At 44.4% G+C, this 23,803-nt stretch overlaps 1 protein-coding gene across 2 annotated transcripts in view; it reads left to right on the plus strand.

The window, feature by feature from the left end:
- Positions 1-23,803, plus strand: part of LOC112103154 (sister chromatid cohesion protein PDS5 homolog B) — a 222,883-nt gene that overhangs the window by 142,262 nt on the left and 56,818 nt on the right. For both annotated transcript variants that reach the window (XM_026653450.1, XM_026653451.1), the window contains exons 19-23: positions 2,585-2,708; positions 3,496-3,654; positions 4,383-4,451; positions 7,925-8,061; positions 18,273-18,396. In XM_026653450.1, the coding sequence (XP_026509235.1) occupies positions 2,585-2,708; positions 3,496-3,654; positions 4,383-4,451; positions 7,925-8,061; positions 18,273-18,396 (613 nt within the window). The remainder of the gene's footprint in view (positions 1-2,584; positions 2,709-3,495; positions 3,655-4,382; positions 4,452-7,924; positions 8,062-18,272; positions 18,397-23,803) is intronic.

Consider the following 23,803-nt stretch of genomic DNA (forward strand, 5'->3'; position numbering starts at 1 on the left):
GTCCCTCGTAGGATGGGAGCGCATGTGCGATATCACATGACATAGGGAACATGGATTCCTTGGGAATCTAGAAAAACAACAAGGAGTCCAGTGGCACCTTAAAGTCTAACAGATTTATTTGGACATAAGCTTTCGTGGGTAAAAAAACCTCACTTCAGATGCATGGCCATGCATCTGCATGCACGGAAGCTTATGCCCAAATAAATCTGTTAGTCTTTAAGGTGCCACCGGACTCCTTGTTGTTTTTGTGGATACAGACTAACACGGCTACCCCCTGATACTTGGGAATCTAGGATACACATCAACATTCTGGAACTCTGGGCTGTAAGGAGGGCATGCCAAGCATTTCTCCCGTTCATCGTTCCCATCATGTTCTTATCATGTTGAACAGCACCACCGTTTACTACATCAGCAAACAAGGCATGAAGTCGCTGCTCTGTGTATAGAGGCAGTCAACCTCTGAAATTGGTGCATCGCCCACCAGATCCTGTTATGTGCAGCCTATCTCCTGGGGACTCAGAATATGATTGCAGACTTGCTCGGCAGATGGTTTGTGATTGAGCACAAGTGGGAACTACACTATACTGTAGTGCACAACATCTTCAACCAATGGGGCGCTCCGATCAGCTTTGCTTCCCGCATCAACAACAAATGGAGCACATACTGCTTCGGGGGGATCTTGGTCCTGACTCTCGGGATGATGCTCTCATACTTCACTGGTCAGATCAACTACGCCTTCCCTCCTCTTCCACTCCTGCCATGGGTACTCCACAAGATCAGACAACACACAGCAACAATCATCCTGATCACCCCTGCTGGCCCACACAGTTCTGGTTTCCCACCCTCCTCCGTATGTCCTCCCATCGCTTAATTCTCATCCCCTCTTTCCCTGATCTACTGATGCAGCACAATGGCAGGATCAGACATCCCAGTCTACAAACACCTCACCTCAAAGCATGGGCATCATTTTTTATGGGCATCATTTCTAAAACGGGAGTGTTCATCAGAGGTGCAAAACATCCTTTCCAGCAGCAGGAAAGAGTCCACTAGGCATACCTACCAGGCCAAGTGGAAATGCTTCAACTCCTGGGACCAACGGAAGGGACTTTCCCCAGAAAAGGTGAGGATTCCTCTCCTTCTGGACTTCCTCATGTCATTGAAGGCATCGGGTCTTGCCTTCAACTCTCTCAATGTTCACCTAGCAGCTATTGACGCCTTCCACTCCTTCCCTCCCCTCCCCTGGTGGAAGGGCACTCTTTACATACCCTGTAGAACCTTCCTGCCATTCAACCCATCACTCCCCAGTGGGACCTCAACTTAGTTCTATCCACATTAATGAAACTGCCCTTCAAACTGCTGGCAGCAAGCTCTATATCCCTCCTTTTCATGAAAGTCCCCTTGTTTCTATCATTTCAGCGAGAAGGGTCGGTGAACTTGGGACCTTGATGACGGCTCCTCCTTTTATCACTTTCCATAAAGATAAAATCTCCCTGCGCTTGCATCTTAAATTTCTTCCAAAGGTCATCTCTCAATTTCATCTTAATCAACTCATTCACTTTCTTACTAGCTTTCTTTCTGAACCCTCACACTTCAGTAGAGGAACTACATCTCCACTCCCTCTGTCTGGTGAGCCTTGGCCTTCTTCCTGCAGAGGACAAGACCGATCAGGAAATCTCCTAGACTGTTTGCCTGACCTGTAACTCTTTCAGCTATTGTGGCAATCTCCACACACGGGATCTCCAAGTGGATTTCAGGGTGCATTATACTCTGCTATCAGTTATCAGGACTTCCTCCACACTCTTGGGTGTGGATCCATTCCATGAGAGCCCAGGCTTCAACCATGACCTCCCTCAATGGCATACCTCTTGGGGACGTATGTAGAGCAGCCTTGTGGAGTTCAGTACACAACCTTGCTACGCATTACACCTTGGTGCAGGATGCAGTGGCAGATTCTTCCTTCAGCATACCTGTCTTTCACTTAACCATTCCATCTTCATCCTTGCACCCTCCTCTGACTGAGGTACTGCTTGTTAATCTCCCTCAGTGGTATACAATAGGGACCATCACTCGAAAAAGAGGAGGAAGTTACTTGGCTGTGACTGGAGGTTCTTTGAGATGTATAGTGCTTATTTGTATTCCACTTCCCACTCTCCTTCCTGTTTGCTTTGGATCTGTTGGATTTGTGGTAGAGAAGGAAGTGGAGAGGCGATTGGTCCGCCCATCTCCTTTATCACCTCAGAAAACCGTGAGGTGATCCAAGGGTGCATGTGCAGACCAATGGACATTACTACTTTCAAATTCTCTGGCTATGGATACATAGTGTGCATGTCTGAAAACTAAATCCATATTACTGTACTTCAGTTACCACAGCCTGTTTCTTAAGTTAATCACTTTTGTAATGCTGGAAAGATGTTCTTTCATATGTAACATTTGTAGAACCAGATGAAGGACAGGGAAAAAACTGAATTTCCCAAGGAGTTCCCCAGTCATTTGTACAAATAAGTTCTTTTGTATAGCTGTATTGTGAAAGCACGTAAAGTAGCAAACTTACAATTTTTAAAAGGTATTCACTTTTTATTTTTAGTGCTTTGCTCCCAGTCTTGCATCACAAAGCTAAAAAAGGCCCCCCTCGTCAGGCCAAGTATGCCATTCACTGCATCCATGCAATATTTTCCAGCAAAGAAACACAGTTTGCACAGATATTTGAGGTAAGAAGAAAAGGTTTTAATTATTTTTCTTTTAATCTTCATATTGCATATTCATATTTATGCCTCTGTATTTTTATTATTTTGTTACAATGAGTGTTAGAATAACTTGTGTTTCAAGATTAGTTACAACTATCAGTCCTTCCCTAGTACCCAAGACATAAAACTAGGAAATGAACTTTTTTCCTTTCTCCCTTCAATCTCAAATAAATAGTTCTTGTTGGTGCAGTGGAGGTAATATTAAAGGGCTCCAATCTTGCTGGTTGAATAGATTCTGGTAGAGGGTCTATGCTTACCTTGTAGTGATTACTGGCTCCAGCAAGCAGTCCTTGATGGTTCAGTTTGTATTTGGAAAGGGAACAGTGTATATCATTCGCTTTCATTGGAAGCTCAGGGTAAATGGGATTAAATGGGACTGATGGAAATTTATGCGTTCAGCATCCTTTATAATTAACATTTCTAGTACCTTTCATCTCAAAGGATCTTAAATCACTTTTCAAAGAAGAATCACTTAGTCCACTACTGAAATAGTAATTTTGACATCAGTTTAACACAGAAAAATATATCCGTTAATCTAATGAATTCATAATTCCTGCAAGGCTTTTGGGGGTGGGGAGGAGAGAGTTGTGTGTGAATGAGGGAGGGAGGGAGAGAGAAAACACATTGTTTCAGTAGCAAGTGAAACTTTTCATTGAATGGAATTTAGTGTTCAATAATAAGTACTATTCTAGTATAGCTAAACTGATTAGATTGGTATGATCTGAATTTGTTGTCTATATTTATCTTTTAGCCACTGCATAAGAGCCTTGATCCAAGCAACCTTGAACATCTCATTACACCATTGGTTTCTATTGGTCATATAGCCATGCTGGCCCCAGACCAATTTGCTGCCCCTTTGAAATCCTTGGTAGCCACCTTTATTGTTAAAGATTTGCTAATGAATGACAGGGTAAGTACTTTTTTAACTATTTGTGTGCCTTTTTTGAGAAATTGACTTTTTTCTTTGGTAAGATATTCAGGAAATAGAAAATTAGGATAGTTATAAAAATTAGTAGCATGTCTGTATACATCTCGAGATATTTTGGTGTTTTGGCATGTATTTTTTTAACTTGACTGGAAATTTATGCAGTAAAAAGGGCTAAGAGGGCTTTTTCTCCCCTCCCCGATAGTGTAGAATCATTTTTCCTTTCATGGATCATAGCAAGTGACTGTCTAATTCTTAAAAATATTAAACCCACTTGGTGAAATCCTAGTTCCATTTTAGTCAATGGGATTTTTGTGGCTGATTTCAAGCTGGGTCAGGATTTCCTCTATTGTGCTTAGGCCAACAGCTTGACATTTTAAGAAGGCTTTATTCCAATTTTGAAATAATGAGCAGATCTGTAAACACAAGAATTTAACTTTCAGTTTAGCTTATACTTTAAAGCAATTGCTTTCTCTTAGGAAATAGAAAAATTAAGTAAGTAAAAAAAAATCTTTTTCAGTATGATTAAACTGGCTGTTTCAATAGTGAATACATGTACTAACATTACAAAATAGTTAACCAATGAATGCTGCTGTTTGCTTCTGTTTGCTTTTAAAGACAAATAAGATTATAGTAGGCTTTACTAATAGTATCGTATCCTATTAATAGTAGAATAATAAACTAAACGTAACAAGATGTAAAATTTGATTTAGCTTCCTGGGAAAAAGACAACTAAACTTTGGGCTCCAGATGAGGAAGTTTCTCCAGAAACGCTTGTCAAAGTAAGTAGCTCTTAAAACTTTTTCTTGGTGTATATTTACTGTCATAATAATTGTGAATTAATGATGTCTGTATACCTAAAGATGCCTAGTATTTCTAAAGCTGCCATTAATAATTGTCATTCTTTTCTGTATGTTTCCTTCAGATTTATCCACCCCGTGATCTTTCTAAAACTAAAAATGTCTGGTTTAAATAAAATAAGGATTTTGTCAGAATAGGCTTGGACTCGCAACTCCTTCCTCTTGGGATTCCACAGGTCTCATTCATGGGGCCCTGCCATGATCCAAGCGGGCTTCCCCAGTCCACCAGTATCCAGGTTCCGGTCTTGCTCCACGAAACATCCCTTGGTGTTTCACACTTTATACCTCGGTTCGGGGACCCCACATGCATCCTTCTTGAGGCAGGCCTGGGATTCAGACTGGCTTCCCTAGCTCACCTGTCTCCCTTCTGGTTCTTGTTCCCATCCTATTCTCCTGACTTGATACTTCTCTGGAGTTCTGCTCTCCAGGCTGTCTGCCCTATCTCCTGTACTGGGAGTCACTTAGCAGCTGGGGTTTATCATGTTAAGGAGGTAGCTACTTCATTAACACCCTGGCTCTTATTCCCCAGCTAGTCTTCTATTGTCTTGAATACCTGTTTCCCTAAATGGGTCATGTCATAGACTAAAAGTTGACTACCCCAGGCCCCACTACCCCTTAAAGGGGGCAGACTACCCTGTTACAGAATACCATTCCAGCGAGCTCATGTACCACCAGTGGTACACGTACCGCAATTTGGGAACCCTTGAGCTAAACAATATTAATGCAACCACCAAATTGTAAGCATTTTTATACAACTCTGTAGTGCAGCACATTTTTTGGCAATGCAGATTTCCATATTGGGATCTCTCTGCAACCCAAAAAAACAGGAAATACCTGGGCTACTGCACTTGGGATGCCCAGAACGTAATTCCAGAGGGGATGTTTTCATAGTTTAGTGGTCGGATCCACTGATGTATGCCTTCCCTCCTATCCTCCTTGCTCCTTTGCATCCTCCAGAAGATCAAGAAGGACAAGGCAGCAGTAATTTTAATAGCACTATGGGGGCTGAGGTAGTTCTGGTTTATGATGATCCTTTGGATGGCCCCTCACCCTTGCATTTACCTACAGTCATTTCTGGGTTTAGTGTTGCAAAACGGAGGCAGCACCAGCCACCCTAACCTGTATCCATCCAACTGGTGGCCTGCTTTTTGGATGGGCAACAGAGCTAGAGGAGTCTTGGTCAGAGGAGGGCCAGTCTTTCTCGATAGCAGGAAATCGTCTACACGAAGGTGCTATACTGCCAAGTGGAAGGGGTTCTCTTTGTGGTGTCAGCAGGATTCGGGAGGAGTCAAGGATTCCTCTTATCCTGTAGTATCTACTCTCCTTGAACTCATCAGGCCTATCTGTCAGTGCACTACGGGTATATTTAACAGCTATTAATATATTTTATCTTCCAATGGAGAACTTCTCAGTTTTCAGCCACCCCACAACAATAAAGTTTCTAAAAGGCATTATCAGAACATTCCTGCTGGTATTAAAACCTATGCCTGCGTGGGACCTGAACTCTGTACTATTGGCACTTATAAACCTGCCATTCAAGTCCTTGTCTTCTGCTACCTCTTACACTTAACAGTGAAGGTAGCCTTCCCAACTGTTAGTACATTGGCCAGGAGAGTGGGTGAGCTTGGGGACCTCATAGTTCCCCCACCTTATATGATCTCTCACAGAGACAATTTACCTGCGATTACATCCCAGGCTTATTCCCAAGGTTCTTTCCAATTTCACTTGAACCAAACAGCCCACCTATCTGTATTTTACCCAAAACCTCACAATAGTAGTGAGGATGAGAGACTCCACTCCCTTTATTTAAAGTTATTTCAGTGAGAGATATCTGTTGGTGTAGCCCAGGGGTTCTCAAACTGGAGGTTGGGACTCCTAAGGGGGTCGCAAGGTTATTATGTGGGGGGTCATGAGCTGTCAGCTTCCACCCCAAACCCTGCTTTGCATCCAGCATTTATAATGGTGTTAAATATATAAAAACATTTTTTTTAATTTATAAGGGGGGGTCGCACTCAGAGGCTTTCTGTGTGAAAGGGGTCACCAGTACAAAAGTTTGAGAACCACTGGTGTAGCCCCTTAGAAAGCATGTAAGAGAGCTGCAGGAGGAGGTGTCTCATCTGCAGATATATCAAGAACATAAGGACTTCATTGACAGGATCCACATGGAGACATCCAAGATGGAGTATGCTAGCGAGCTATAGGTGACTACAGGAACACCAGAGGAAGGAGAAGAACTGGCTGCTCTGTTGGGAGGAGGCTGGCTGCTTGCCATCTCAGACAGTAGCATGATATCCCAGGAGGTGTGCTGTCTGCCTAGAGCCCTAATTGAAGATGTTAGAGAGGTTGCTGAGGTTCATCTGTTCCTCTGATCACTTCTCCATGCTGTTCACCCACATGGGTGCTGATTATATTGCCATGTATGACCCTGAGCAGATCAGCGGTGACTACAGGGCTCTGGGAGTGAGGGTAAAGGAGTTTAGAGCAAAGTTGGCAGTCCAGTCCATCCTCCCAGTTGAGGGTAAGGGCCAAGGCAGGGACACGTGCATCCTGGAGATAAATGCATGACTGCACAGATCTTGTCTACAGAAGGGCTTTGGCTTCCTTGACCATGGGATGCTGTTCTGAACAGGAGGACTGCTGGGAAGAGATGGGGTCCATCTGACCAAGAAGGGGAAGAATATCTTCACACACTGACTCACCAATCTAGGGATGAGGGCTTTAAACTAGGTTCAAAGGGGGCAAGTGACAAAATCCCACAGGTAGGTATTAAAAAAGGTGATCTTAACAGAGGGCTAAATATATTGTGAGGGAGGAAAAGGGAAAATTATAGTAAAGTCATAGGAGCAGCAAGAGGCACAACAGTGGGGGAATCTGCTCAACATCATAGATCTCTATGCACAAATAAGATATTAATTTTGCTCTTCATAGGCATAAAAACAAAATAAATGGTGATTGGATTATTTATATTGGCTGTCTTGTGAGTTCCAGCGTTTAATAGTAATACATTTATCATGTAATTCAAATTAAATATTATGTGGTGTCACATGACAGCGGATGTGAATGTTTGTGGTGAAAGGCTTGATTAGCCATGTTCTGTAGCAGATGTTAACTTACAGTAGTAAATGTTGTATAATTTTTTTATTGTACCTGCAATGAAAAATTGCTTTATTTCGTAAAAACTAGTAAGGTTTATTTACATTTCAGAAAATTTAGAAACTATGCATGTTGCAATGATGATGAATGCATGTTTCACATGCTTGTGAGGAATATGTTCTCTATCTAATTAAAGCATTTGAGAAGATTATATTGCTAAGTGATCAGGCTACTACAGAGATTATTTCAAAATTTTGTTTGCAGAGCGTAATTAACATAGTACTTGTGAACATTTCTTTCAGATTCAGGCCATTAAGATGATGGTTCGATGGTTGCTAGGAATGAAGAATAACCACAGTAAATCTGGAACTTCTACTCTGAGATTGCTAACAACAATATTGCACAGTGATGGAGACTTGACAGAACAGGGAAAAATTAGGTATACTATCGGCAATTAAGTGAAACCATTTATTTGGACAGTATAATTGCTCAACAGTTTCAGTAACTTAGAAGGGGCAATGCGCACTGTATGGAGAAGAAGAATTTAAAGGCATTTGGGATGTATGGATATATGTTATATACCTCTACCCCGATATAACACGGTCGTCGGGAGCCAGAAAATCTTACCGCGTTATAGGTGAAACTGTGTTATATCGGGTAGGGAAGGCTGTGCCTCCCCAAACAGCCTGGCCCCGCCCCCATCCGACCTCCACCTGCTTCCCACCCCCTGACTGACACCTCAGAACCCCAGACCCATCCAGCCCCCCCACTCCTTGTCCCCTGATTGCCCCCCGAGACCCTCTGCCCCTTATCCAACCCCTCAGCCCCGGCCTGGCACCCTTAACACGCCGCTCAGAGCAGCGTGTCGGAGCTGTCCCTAGAGGGGTGCGGGGCCCGGGACAAATCAGCCTCCCCACTAGTCTCCTCACCGTCTGCCCAGCGCTCCCAGTCCCTGCTCGCCTCCTCATCCCACCTACCTAGGGAGGTGGTGGAATCTCCTTCCTTGGAGGTTTTTAAGGCCCGGCTTGACAAAGCCCTGGCTGGGATGATTTAGTTGGGAATTGGTCCTGCTTTGAGCAGGGGGTTGGACTAGATGACCTCCTGAGGTCCCTTCCAACCCTGATATTCTATGATTCTATGATACCTGCCCGCTGCTCACCTCCCCGCTAGTCTCCTCACCGTCTGTCCGGCGTGCCTTCCCACGTCGGCCTAGCCGCCGATCTCCTGCTTGCCGTCTTTCCGCCCGCCTGCCTCCTCACCCCACTCCTGCCTGCTGCTTACCTCCCCATGTGCCGCCTCCACCCCGCTTGCCCACCCGCCTCCCACCCTTAACACGCTGCTCAGAGCAGCGTGTCGGAGCCAGACATGCTGACCCGCCAGAGTGCGCAGCCCCGCCCCCCAGAGCGCTGCTTTACCGCGTTGTATGCGAACCCATGTTATATCGGGTCGCGTTATATCGGTGTAGAGGTGTACTTTATATATAAAATTTACCTTTTTATGAGGTAATGGTACTCTAGGCTTGAATTCCCAGATAAAAAGTCCAGGGAACTTCAAATTTATTTTGCTACTATAAATATAATCCAAAATCATAGTAAAGAGGAGTTGTGCTTTTTCCTCTACTTTTTCTCTCATCCTTCCACTCTGAACTACTTTTCATACTGGAAGGAAAAATTGCACAATTTCTTCTTTTTCTCCTTCTAAACTGACTTTAAACAAAAAATTTTTAAAAAAATCTTACCTTGTGGTGCACTTTATGCATAGTTGAAGGCACACTGCTTTTAGGAAGGGAGATAAGGATGAAGGGGAGGAGGGACATAAGTAAAGAAGATTAGCTTTTTAACAATTTGTTTCATCTGGCTGTTAGCCCATTTGCTTTGACTGGTAATGTTTATTTTTGTGTAAACTTTTTAATCTTTCTTCAAGCACAAGTGAGGAGCCGAGTTCACCATCATTGTTCTTGGCAAACGTTGAAAATTCTGTTTACAGAAACCAATGGAGAGCAGAGAGGGATTACAGTAGTCAAAATAAAGAGATTTGCATGTTTGGTATATAGTTAAATGACTGTACAATGATTATGCAAATCAAACACCAGACCCAGTCCAGAGGGTAGGGAATTGCAAAATAGAGCATTTTGTAGTTGTGCATTAACTTTAGTCACTGCACTCAAGCTGAAAATTCCATTTCAGTATAACTTGTAAATAATCATAACACTCTTAAATTTAAAATACCATCATATGACCCATATATAGAAGTCTGTCTGCGAAGGAATTAAGTAGTAATAATTCTTCTTCAAGTAGTGGCCCTATGGGAGTTCCACTTTAGGTGTATGTGCGTTCCTGCGCTTCTGATTGGAAATCTTTGTATCAGTGTCCATTCGGCCCGCACATGCATGCTCATGTCCTCGTGCTCTGCCTTGAGGGGAGAATCACGCTCAGTTCCTTTTCAACCGCCCCTGACTAAAGATGGAGTGATTAGCAGTCCATTTACAGATACTTTATTTCTTTAGAAATGTGGTGTTAGCTGGTTTTTAGTGCTTTTATTCTTTTCTTAGGGCATGTCTACACTACAAATTTAAGTAGACTTAAGTCGACAAACAGCCACTGTAGTAATTACTGTGGTTTTCCATGTCCCCACTACCCTCCTTCTGTCTGTGTCTTCACTAGGAGTGCTTGCATCAACTTAATGGGGCAATTTGGGGAGCTGAGAGCCCAGGCTCTCACTCAGCACTGAGCTCCCTGCTGGGAGCCAGGCTGCAACCCGGGCTCTCAGCTCCCCGCTGGGAGCCCAGCTGCCACCCAGCACATTCAGTCTCCTTGGTATCAAAGGCGTGTAAACACAGTACTCATAGATTGGGTGGCATAGGGTGCAATAGACACCCTTGGTAAGCCTGAGAACCCTATCGGCACAGGCACCAAAGCAGCGGTACTGCCGGTCAGGGCCAGGGGCGTAGACTGTACCACCTCTGGGCAGATGGCTCCAGTACAGAAGCCCCGGCTCAGGCAACTGCGAGACAGCCATCATCAGACTGCTTGCTGCGGCCAAGGTCTCCAGTCCCTTTGGCACCATTGACTCAACACCAGCAACCGCTACCGGTAGATATTACTGCGGCACCACAGGAATTTAGGTTTTCTAAGGACCTTATGATACCTGAGGCAACAGAGTCTCCTCTGTTTGGTACCAGGGCCCTGGCACTGAGCAAATCTCGGGCTTAGGGCTCACCACTGGCACCGAGCTGTGCACCTCCAATTTCCATGTGAGCTCCACCACTTTTCAGTGGAGATTTGGACAATGACCAGGAGGAGGTTCTCTTTCATCACTCTACTGTGCTCCTTCTTGCTACCATAACCAGCCATGGGCTCAGCCTCCCATGCCTTTCCCACTGCCCCAGTGGCGGCCAAATGGGATCCATGGTTGGCCTATAGGCATCATGCCTTCTTGGGTGTCTGGTGTCACACACTGAAAGACTCTGAGGCATTCTCCCACAACCACTGCATCTAGAGCCTCAGAACCTCCTGAGGAAATCCTGGAGGAGCAGGAAGTGGGACTAGAGGAAGATGTTATACCATATTCTTACATCTCTTCCTCCCCTCCAGAAGAGATGATTATGCCCCCTTCATCATCTATGGCAGACAATTTTAAGCTCTTCCAAGATCTTACAAAGAGGGTGGCAAATACCATACAAATACTTCTAGAGGAGGCAACACACTCATCATAAGCTGCAAGATATTTTACATACATCCTCCTCCTTGAGGATAGCCCTCCCTATCAACAAGGCCCTTTTGGATCCAGTTAAGCTCATATGGCAAATGTCAGCATTGGCCAAACCGACAGACTGATAAAAAGTACTATGTTCCCCTCCCCTGGGATACGGAATTTCTTTTCTCCCACCCTCTGCCTAATTCCATTGTTATTGACAGTGAATTTCTGTGGCTGCTAACATCATTCCAAATCCACCCCCTATGATTGGGATTGAAAGTGCTTTGACTTATTTGGGAGGAAGGCCTACTCTTCTGCTACTTTGCAATTCAGAATTGCAAACTACCAAGCCCTAACAGCAAAATACAACAATATGAATTATGCCAAATTCAATGCCTTTATTGATCATCTAGTGGAGTCACAATGGGAACAATTCTGAGCCATTATCAACGAGGGATAGTTGGTGGCTAAAACAGTGCTCCAGACAGCACTTGAGATGGAATGGACTGCTGTATCAGCTGCATCAACGATAGTTGAGATGTGACGAGCTTTTGTGGTTTCATCGTTCAAGTTTCCTGAAGGAGGTTCAGATAACTGTCGAATACCTCCCCTTAATCAGTCGTCTCACAAACTGCGTACACCTCAGTTCCCACCACACTATTACAAACCACAGAGAAAAAGCTCCAAGTTTCAGAGGTGCAAACCATCAGGCCCTCAATCCTCAGCATCGTAATCTTCCACCTCAAAACATCTGTTTTGATGCCTTGGTCGAGAGACCACTCCCTTCAACAACAGCTGCCACTTTCCAACCCCTTGCATCCCTTTGAATGCTGCATTACTTTGTTCTCTCATAACTGGGGAACACACAACATCCGGCAAATGGGTTTCAGAAATTATCTCCCGGGGTATTCGGTCCACTTTACCTCCCTCCTTTCCCCCGACTTCCCTTCCCTGTCCCTCTTCAGGGACCCTTCTCAAAAGAGACTGTTACAACAGGAGATAGGAGTCATAGAACCCATCCCACTGCATCTCTGGGGCAAAGGGTTTTACACTCAATATTTTCTGATCCCCAGGAAAAAGGGAGGTGAGAGACCCATACTGGACCTCAGAGCATTGAACAAATACATCAAGGCTCAAAAATTCAATGTAATCGCATAAGTAGCATCCCTGTTCCATCTTTGGAATGGGAAATTGGTTCTCAGCCCTCACTCTCCAGGGCACGTATTTCCACATATCAGTCCTGCTGTTCCACAGATGATTCCTCCGATTTACTCTGGGTCAGGACCATTACCCGGTCAGAGTATTCCCCTTTGGCCTCTCATTGGCTCCCAGAGTATTCTCCAAGGTCCTCTCTGTAATGCTGTCCCACCTACATACTTGGGATCATCATCTACCTATACTTAGACAACTGTCTCCTCAGGGCCTGCTCCTTCGAAGAAGCTCTACAGGCCACCCATGGAACTATGGAGATATTTATGAAACTGGGTCTACAAATCAATGTCCCAAAATCGACCCTAACTTAAATACAATGCTTGGAATTTGTAGGGGCTGATCTCTACTCACTGCAAGCAAAGGCACTCCTTTCACAGCACAGATTTCACAGCCTGTCCTTGCTTTTAAAGACAGTGCAAACCAGCTCGCAAACATTGACCAGACATTGCCTCCAGCTTCTGGGGCACATGACGGCTGGCGTGTTCGTAATATCTCATGCCAGACTTCACATGAGGTGCCTGTAGACATGGTTCACCTCGGTTTTCAAACCAAAGACCGTTTACACACACCACACTCGATGCCTTCTAGGGTCAAACACTCCCTGAATTGGTGGAAAGATCCAGCAGACGTTTGCACAGGGCTCCCATTCACACAGTTCTCCCTTCCCCCCGACACTTCTCACTATGGACATATCCCTCAGAGGGTGCCCATCTTAACAACCTCATGACTTACAGCAAATGGTCACCCACAGAGGCGACTCTCTACATCAACCTTCTTGAACTCAGAGCAGTCAGGAATGCTTGTGCTCGCTTTCTTCCACCTATCAGAGGTACACATATGAAAGTCGTGACAGACAACATTGCGTGCATGTACTGCATAAATCATCCAGTGGGATGCCAGATCATCTGCCCTCTGCGCAAAAGCACTAAAGCTGTGGAACTGGTGCATTTCCCACAATTTTGTAATATCAGCGGCCTGTCTACCGGGAACGCAGAACACAGCAGGCTGTTTCAGGTGCAAGTTTTCACATGACCATGAGCGGGAAATGAGCCTAGCAGTATTTCACAGCACATTCTGTCAGTGAGGGACACTGATGATAGACTTTTTTGACACTTACCTGAACAAGAAATGCCCATACTACTGCTCCAGGACACGCCTTGGCCAGCACTCGTTTCGGGATGATCTCCTTCCATGGGATGAGGGTTTTCTATACGGCTTCGCCCGTTCCCTCTGCTGTTGAAGGTCCTGTTAAAAATAAAAAGAGAAAAAGCAAACATACTGATTTCTCTCACCTGGTCAAGACAGACGTGATATCCGTACCTGTCGCAGCTGGTGGCTTGTCCAACAATCCCTCTTGAACTCAGTCCTTACCTTCTGTTGCAGAATGAAGGACGCACTCTCCATCCCAACCTATGGATACTCTGGCTCAAAGCCTGGCTCCTTCGTGATTCCAACATATAGAGAGCTCTTGTTCTAGGAGGTACAGGAAGTGTTAATAAACAGTAGGAAATCGGCTACCTGTCGTAATTACCTAGAAAAGTGGACCAGGTTTCAAGTTTGGTGTAAATCCAGGCAAATTACCCTGGCATGTGCTACTCTCCCTGCAGTGTTAAACTACATACAGACTCTCAATAAGTCAGGGCTCTCTCTCAGTTTATTCAAAGTAAACCTGGCGTCCCTAGTGACTTTCCATCAACAAACAGGGATACTCAGTTTTCTCACACTTCAAACAAAGAGGTTCCTGAAGGGTATAGTGAACCTCTTTCCCCAACCCATACATCCCATCCCAACATGGGACCTAAACTTAATTTTAAAGAGCCTGACTGGATTGCCCTTTGAACCTATGGCCACTTGTTCGCTCACAAACCTATCAATGAAGACCACATTTCTAGTTGCCCTCACCTCGGCAAGGAGAATAGGGGAGATAACAGTGCTTAGGGGTGCACCCCCCTTTTACAGTCTTCTTTCACAACAAGGTTACTCTGAGGCCACACCCAAAGATCATGTCCAAGGTGACCTCATCCTTTCACATAAACCAACCAGTTCACCTCCCGAGATTTTATGTTAAGCCTCACCTCAATAACAGAGAGGCCATACTTCACATGCTAGATGTTAAGAGAGCTCTGGCCTTCTACCTGGACAGGACAAAGGCTTTTAGGAAATCTCCTAAGTTCTTTCTTTCCATTGCAAATAGGTCTAAAGGCACAGTCATATATCAGCCCAAAAGCTCTCCAGATGGGTCTTGAACTGTATCAAACACTGCTATCAGGTTCACAATATCCATCCAGGATATGCACACACTCCGCGACTGAGGTCGGTTTCCTCCTCAGTCACCCTCCTCGAGAATCTCCCATCCGCCATAAATAAGATTCTAACCCCCCTCTTCTCACTTATACACCTATACAGCCCCACTTACGGACAGTATAGGGAAATGTGCCTTGCAGCATCCTCTGAAAGTCGCCAAGCCCAGACTTTGTCATATGTAGGTATGAACTGGGTTCCAGTCTGAGCGCCACATGGAAAACACTTTGACACTAGCCACCTCCCATTTAAACCATGGGGCAGTTGGCTGTAGAAACTTAGTAGACTGCAACTGCTAAGATATTTCTCTGAGATACGGTTTCTTTGGATAGTATCAGAGGGGTAGCCGTGTTAGTCTGGATCTGTAAAAAGCAACAGAGTCCAGTGGCACCTTTAAGACTAACAGATGTATTGGAGCATAAGGTTTTGTGGGTGATCCGACGAAGTGGGCATTCACCCACGAAAGCTTATGCGCCAATACATCTGTTAGTCTTAAAGGTGCCACAGAACTCTCTGTTGCTTTCTTTGAATAGTTGGCTTCAATGCTTTATTTTTTAGCTTCTAGGTAAATCTTCTACATAGCAACTATACTCCTTTATGCATACAATGTTAGCACGTGTACAGATGAAATATTTTTGGCTTATTTACCTTGATAATACCCTTTAAATTTAAATATTTCTTTAGAAAAGCTTGAGACTTAATTGAAATAGGCTAACCTAAAACAATTTAAGTTAAAGCTGCCATACCACGCTGTTTTAATACTGTTTTTATTTGATCTAAATAAAGCATTAAATGTAAAAATACAGTATTGCTTAAGTATTTGTGAAAAGAGCACTAGGATATTGCAATACCACAGGACACCAGCTGCTGCAAATAGCTGTTAAAATTCTGATACTAGGGCAAGAACACTGATACTAGGGCAAGAATCTATTTGAAGAGATCTCCAGCCCCACTGAAGTACTGACTGGCAGTAAGTCCCAAAAGTCACCCCTCATAAAACTGCATTTTGGAAAAAAGAATATTGAAGGGCCATGCCATCCACATTGATCTAGAATGAAGGCCTACAGAAAAATGAAACTAGCAGGGGAAAACCAAGAGTTGGATGAATGAAAAATATACCGTTTCAATGGCTGCCATTGCTTTATAGATTCAGGCATAATGCTGCCTCTGGGCTCCAGCTTGATACCCAATATTGCCAAAGGGTTTGTTTTGTTCAGAGGAATCCTTTCGCTCCATGTGACTTGGAAGAAATTTAGAGGGTTAGACAACTTTCATTTACATGCTGTGCATTCAGAAGAGGATTTCTTTCTGACATACCTAACTATTAGTCTGTGGCGTGAGAGGAAATGTCAGTTCACATTGAAGTTTATAAGCCATTGATTTTTACAAGTGCTTTCAAGGCACATCTTTAGATTATGTACAACAGAACTTCACAAAATTAAGATTGAGTACTCCGGTCCCACAATTTTTCTACTCATTTGGTCTCACTTTGCTGCAGTTTCAAATATATGCCTTATATCAGAACCCCTTTCTTAAATCCTCATATTTCTGTTTACAATGCCTCCTCCTATACAATACACCATGTGTGATTGCTGTTAGCCTCATCCCTCTGGCCTTCCCCCCCACATTCTTAATTCATTTGCTTATTACAACCACTTGTGGCTTGTTTTAATTCAGACTATAAACGCTTAAGGGCTGGGACTGTCTCTTATGTGTTTGTATAATCTCTAACACAGTTAGGCCCTGATCTTATTCTGGCTTCTGTGCACTGCTATAATACAAATAATATTTAATATGAATAATTTGAACTTTGTAATCATTTAGCCAGTTTACATGTAAAATCTGACTTAATTTTCAAAATAAGATTTTGTGATACTGTAAAATGGTTGAGTAAAATTAAGAGTTCTTAAGCTTATCCTTTCTCTTCACCAACAAATACATTTCTACCACAAAGAAAGCAAACTAGTCTGGCAAGACTTATTTATTCTTTATAAACCCATACTACTTATTGCATGTGACTCAATTAGCATACTTGTTTTTTCTCTCAATTTTTTTCCATTCTATTTTAGTTAGAAGCCACTGTGCACTAGAAAATTCCATAATCATTCTTCATGCCCTTTTTGTTGTAGTAGTATTCCAGTTCTACATGACTTCAAAAAAATTGTTAGCTAACCCCCTTAAAACTTTACGGTACACGACTAGACGATTTGAGTATGTTCAAAATCGCCAAGTATTCTGTCATGTTCTGGTTATTAATAAGTATAGTTACAATCTTTTCCTTCCTAATCACCCCAACTTTTAAATATATTTTTCATGATAAAGATGGATTTAAAATAGTCTGGTGGCTGTTGCTCCATAAATACCTGAGAGAAAGATTAAGGCGTTCAATATTTTGTCATCTTTCATATATCAGAAATTTTATCCCCTCATTAATTAGATCTATTTTCTACTACAAGTTGCCAGGGGAAAAAGCTATGCTTGTTATAGCAGTCAACACTAGAGTCCAGGCCCAAGCCAGAGCCTGTGTGAGACATGAGACTCTTTGAGATCTATTTCTTTTTGACAATTAGATGCACAGAAGGCCAAAAGAAATGCTAATTTCCCAGAAATGAGAGAGAGAGAGAGAGTTTTGAAAGTCCCTGAAGGCTAGCAATAAACTGATTATAAATTTATACAGATTGGGTCAATACCAATTTGCAGAGATAAGTTGAAACTATTTTATACTCTTATGATCTCTTTGTCATTATAGTATTACTCAGTGTACCAAAAATCCAACCATATTTGGAAAATAGCAAATGCCTGATTAGGGGAGCATGTAAATCAATTACTGGTACTCCTAAAACATTGAGAGAGAGTTGGTTTGACTCACCAGATCCCTTTATCTGGCTTCATAGGAGAGGGAATGCTTTAGCCATTATACTGAGATTTCATAAGCCCTAGTATACACGAGGACATGATGCATATTGTGCTAGCATTCGCTAATACATAGGCGTTATGATAAGGCAAACTGGAACCATTTCCTCATGTGAAACTCTTTGAGGAAATCACAAAGGATATTAATTCCCTTGGGGAAAATGTGCCCAAGTGTATAGGTGTACCCTAAGTAGGTTGTGATTATGCTGTCATGAATCTGGAAACTAATCCCTTTCATACAGCAAATAACACAAGGTTTAGCAGAGGTACTATGCAAACCTCTAGATGGGTAGAGATTCCATGAGAAGTATTAATTTACAAGGTTCTAATTTTACTTTTCAGTTACTTACATAATTATTTTGTGTACAGAAAGCAAAGGCCATTCAAATTCCTCACTGTTCCACCTGAGCCATTTTTCAGCATGATGGAGAAAAATTGTTTCAGACTTGAGGAACTTGATTCCATGACACAGATACTTAAATAATCTTGCACTAATTTAACCCATCTACCTCTGTGCTTGTTTTTCAGTAAACCCGATATGTCTCGTCTGAGGCTGGCTGCTGCTAGTGCTATTGTGAAGCTGGCACAGGAACCTTGTTACCATGAAATCATCACATTAGAACAATACCAGCTGTGTGCATTAGCCGTTAATGTAAGGAAATGGGGTGGAGGGAAGAGAGAGGAGTGTGTGTCTGTCTGTCTGAATCAGCTAATATGTATGCTAATAATCTGTGGCTTCAGATCACTAAGAATATTCATTTGAAGAGTCATTCTCAATATTCAGATTGCAATTCTAACTTGTCCTCAATTTTAAATTTGTTTCTCCTGATCCTGAAAATTCAGGGTTTTTTTTATTATGTTGAAATGATGGATACTACTAGGAACTAAAAGCAATAAAGGAGTGTGGTCTAATAGTAAGAGCAGTGGACCGAGCATTAGAAAATTGGTATTCATTGCAACTAAAAGATTCTTCTAGTATCTATTTGCCAAACTTCAGCTAGATAACAAACATTTTAATGCTGACGTAGTAATGTAAGAAAGATACACTGGGGTATGATGATTTTTAGAGAGATCTTTGGTTCTTACGAGCCATGCAAAGTTCACTTTGTGATATTGACTTGTTTTGAGGTCTGCAGAAAAAAGGTCTCATCCTGCAGACCTTAAGGGAATATCTACATTGCAATTAAACAACCGCTGCTGGCCTCTGTCAGCTGACTCGGGCTCATGGGACTCGGGCTACGGGGCTGTTTATTTGTAGTGTAGACGTTCAGTCTCGAGCTAGAGCGTATGATTTCTCAACTCTGCCTCCCCTGCTTCTAGTTTTCTAGTATTTATACAGTGCTGTATACGTTCATGGCTCTTCACAGTTAAAATGTACAGCTTTCTGCCTTCAGGAGTTTACAGTCTGAATTGGACATAATATGGCATTCCTAGAGCTGCGTGGAGCAGCATCGGATCCTGCTCCCCGGCTGGAGCTCTGGAGCGGGGCAAGCCCCAGACCCCACTCCCCAGCAGGAGCTCAAGGGCTGGATTAAAATGGCTGGTGGGCGAGATCCAGCCCGCGGGGCCATAGTTTGCCCACCCCGACCTATCTGGAGATAGGTGTGAATGATGTAAGATTTTTAAAAGCAAGGAAAAGGAGGTGATACACAATGAAATGAGGATCAAACCAACAACCAGGATTTTTGATAATTGGGGACAATGAGTATCTAGAAGACTGGAGGAACTTTAGTCAAGGAGGAAGATGATTAAGGCGTGGACAAATAAATTTTGGCTACTGGCACTGGAAGGAAGGGGGAAACATGAGAAAACCCATCCTGGTGCATCAAGTCCAGTATCCTGTTTTCAACACTGTCCTGAGGACTTCAAAATGTGTAGAGGACAAAGTGATAGGCTTTGGTTACATACCCAACACAGGGAAAAGAGGAGAGAAGAGAGTCAAAAACACCCCCCCCACCAACCCTTGGTTATTAAGTCTGTGTAACAGGGAGGATAGTCAGACCACAAAATGGAGGTAGTGGAGAGAGTTGGGGACATAATATTATGCACTTGGTTTTGGTTTATACTGAGCCTGAGAGTGGCGAACCATCCAAGATGAAATATATATATATGAGACACACCCAGAGAGGTTTACAGGCTGAACAGCAGATGGGCCTGCAGTTGAGATATATGTTTGAGTCCTCAGCACAGAGTTGATATTTAAAATCTACTAAAGCACTAATAGGAAAGTAGCAATGGCACTAATTGGAATGAGAACAAAGAATACACAACTAAGGACCTAACTGAAATTTAATATTCTAATTTTTAAAAAATAGAACAAAAAACCAAGTTGTATATAAAACAAGAATATATCATGATCTTCATTGCTATAAACCTTGTTCAGGAAGGGGATTTGGGAAGACTTTTTTCATTAGATATGGAGCGGCATGGCCCCAGTCCATCGCTCCAGCCAGGGAGCAGGGTCGGGGGCCGCTCCCGGAAGCAGCGGCATGGTCCCGCTCCTACATGTAGGGGCAGACAGGGGGCTCTGCTCTGCACTCTGCCCCCAGCCCCAAACGCGGCCCCTGCAGCTCCCATTGGCCGGGAACTGCAGCCACTGGGAGCTGCAAAGGCAGTGCCTGTGGACGAGGCAGCGTGCAGATTCGCCTGGCCGTGGTTCCGCGTAGGAGCCAGAGGGGGGACATGGCTGCCGTTTCTGTGAACCACTTGAGGTAAGCGCTTCCCGGAGCCTGCACCCCTGAGCCTCCCTCCTTCCCCTCCCCCCCCAACGTCCCAACCCACTGCCCCAGCCTTGATCCCCCTTGTTCCTAGCCCAGAGCACCCTCCTGCACTCCAAACCCCTCATTCCCAGCCCCATCCCAGAGCCGCACCCCCAGCCGGAGCCTGCACCCTTTCCCGCACCCCAAGCCCCACCCCTGATCCCCCTCCCGCCCTCCGAACCCCTTGGTCCCAGCCCGCAGCACCCTCCTACACCCCAAACTCCTCATCCCCACCCAGAGCCCCCTCCCGCACCCTGAACTCCTCATTTCTGGCCCCACCCCAGAGCCTGCATTTCCAGCCGGAGCCCTCACCTTCTCCCACACCGCAACCCCAATTTTGTGAGCATTTATGGCACGCCATACAATTTCTATTCCCAGATGTGGACCTCGGGCCAAAAAGTTTGCCCATCCCTGCGATAGGCCTTCTGCATTCTTTTCTCACCACTTCCATTCTCTCACTGGTTACAGCCTTGCTGTCACCTTTATTTTTCTCACATTCCCACCTCTGTGTCATAGAATAATAGAATATCAGAGTTGGAAGGGACCTCAGGAGGTCATCTAGTCCAACCCTCAACTAAATAAACTGTGCCTTCTGTGCATCTTCCCCTTTGCATAGAATCATTTTGCAAACTTGTTAACCAAGTCACATTCCTTGCTTTCAGATCTGTCCTAAAAACTCAATTCTACTTCATTTCCTACAAGATGCGAGCTTAAAAAAGGGGGTGGGATTTAAAAGTTAATGGAACCATCAAAATTCACAAATGCTTTACTTAGTAACAACAATCTCACTTTTGTCACTCTTGTCCCCTCTATCACTTTTCCTCCCCCGCTTTTTTGTCTGTTCATGACCTTCTCATGTAGTATCCTGTAGAGTGTAAGCTCTTTCGAGGCAGGACTGTGGCTTTCATTTTTTTCCCCTAGGCTTCTAATCTACTTCTGAGGTTTGAAAATAATAAATAAACCCCACAGTTTTCCTTGCCATTTTCCTCCACCCTTTTTGGCACTTCCTGCTTTCCTTCCCCTCCCAGCACATCTAACAGCAATTCTTTTTTTGATTGATGGTCCCTATGTGAATTCCACTGTGGGTGCACATGCGTTCCACATGCCAGAAACTGGAAGATTCTTGCTGGTAGTTTATGTTGGTCCGTGCCTGCACCGCTCATGCGCCAAACAGAAAGTAGAAGGGGTGGCCTACACCGACTGCCTCTTCAGTTCTTTTCTACAGCCCATGGTCTGAGGTAGAACCTCTTCAGGATCTGCAGTGTTTGCTAGCTTCTTCTGTGTTGAACTGTAAATATTTCTAAATAGTTTTTTAGATAGTTTTTATAGTTAAATAAGCATAGTTTTTAGTAAATAGGATCTTGGGGTTCTCCCCCGATATGCCCCTGGCCAGGCTCATATGGGATGACTAGTATGTCCAAGATCCCAGGGTTTAAGAACTGCGTTTCCTGCCTTCTGGCCTTCCCAGTCAGTGACGACCACATCAGGTGCCTCAGAGAAGCTCACATCCCCTTGAAATGCACTATTAGTCAAGCCTTCCCAAACTGAGCCTGTCAAGCCCATGAGTATAGGCTTTGGAAATTCTTGATGAATTGTACTATATGGTTCCAACTCTGGCCTGGCATATGCTCCTGTACATGGGGCAGAAGCACCGAGAAGCACACCTGCAAGCATGGTGATATCCGACTCTGAGGCCAGTGGGAGCAGAAGTAAGGACTTCTCCAAACAGTGGCATGAGAGAGAGGAAACACTTTCATAAGAAATGAGAGAAATCCCCCTCCAGGTCCTCATCCAAGAAGAGGGCCTCTTCTCTGCCTTCTTGCATGTTGGATGAGACTCCTCACCCTGGTGCAGACATGTCAGGAGTGCACAAGGAACATGGTACAAGTCTCCCAGTTCTGAAGAGCAAGAGCGCCTGAAACTTCACTATCTGCAGGAGCAGGACCATCCTTGGTACCAGTAAGAGAGAAACAGAAGTGGATGCCTCCTACATCAATGGTACCATTACACCATAGTAAGACAGGCACAAGGCCAACACTGCCAGTCCTGTGGAAAGAAAGACGTCCTTTCCATCCCCTTCCATCTGGGGATAGTTACATCATCCCTAAGGGCATTGCTATCCTTTTGGACCCAGAATCCCCAGTCCTGTCAAAGCTGATCATGACAAGGGAAGTCCCCATACTATTTATCTAATGCATACAAGCAAGAGTGAGTTGCTCACTGATAACCTCTACTAGCTGGGGCATAACAATGCCCTTGGTACTGACAGCATTGCCCTTGGAGTCAGAAGCTGCCTTTTTCTCTGGCAAGTCATGTGTTAGTGGGAGAGCATGTCCACTCCCATTGGGTCATGGGATTAGTCCAGACAGAGGATCTAGAGCAGGGGTGGCCAACCTGAGCCTGAGAAGGAGCCAGAATTTACCAATGTACATTGCCAGAGATCCACAGTAATACATCAGCAGCCCCCCATCAGCTTCCCCCCCCCCAAGCGCCTCCTGCCCACCTGCAGCCCCGCCGATCAGCGCCTCCCCCTCCCTCCCCACACCTCCTGATCAGCTGTTTCGTGGCATGCAGGAGGCTCGGGAGGGGGGAGAGCGAGGACATGGCAGGCTCAGAAAGGGGTGGAGTGGGGGCAGGGCCTATGGCAGAGCCAGGGGTTGAACAGTGAACACCCCCTGGCACATTGGAAAGTTGGTGCCTTTAGCTCCAGCCCTGGAGTCGGTGCTTATACAAGGAGCCGCATATTAACTTCTGAAGAGCCGCATGTGGCTCCGGAACCACAGGTTGGCCACCCCTGATCTAGAGCCTCTTGGACACCATCCCTGTTGCATAGGAGAAATCATGCACCTCAGTACTAGTGGTACACACCTCAATTTCCTTTTGACCCCTTGCACTGACCTTATTGAGGCTTGTGAGACCCGTGCACATTATATCCCAAGTCTTTATGATCCTATCATGAATCTAGACAACTCTCCCCTCCCAGAGAGGAGCCTTAACCACCTCAGGCATTAATGGAGGAAGAGGAAGAACTGGATCCAAGAGAACCACCAGCTTTGTTGGTGTTATCGTCATCATCCCCAGACAAAGTGGTTGCACCAGTCTCACCTTCTCCAGCTGATGACTAAAGACAATTTCAAGACCCACTAAGGAGGATCACAGGCACATTCCGGATCCCTGTGGCGAAAGTGTTGGACACTCCTCTTAAACTTCTGGATGTTCCCCAAAGGGTTGGTCCCAGCAAGGTGCCATTTCCCATTAAGGAGGCAGTCTTAGAACTGGCCAAGATGGTCTGCAACACCC

The sequence above is a fragment of the Terrapene carolina genome, unplaced genomic scaffold, assembly GCF_002925995.2.
Source record: "Terrapene carolina triunguis isolate 2854851 unplaced genomic scaffold, T_m_triunguis-2.0 Scaffold139, whole genome shotgun sequence".
Lineage (NCBI taxonomy): Eukaryota > Metazoa > Chordata > Testudines > Emydidae > Terrapene > Terrapene triunguis.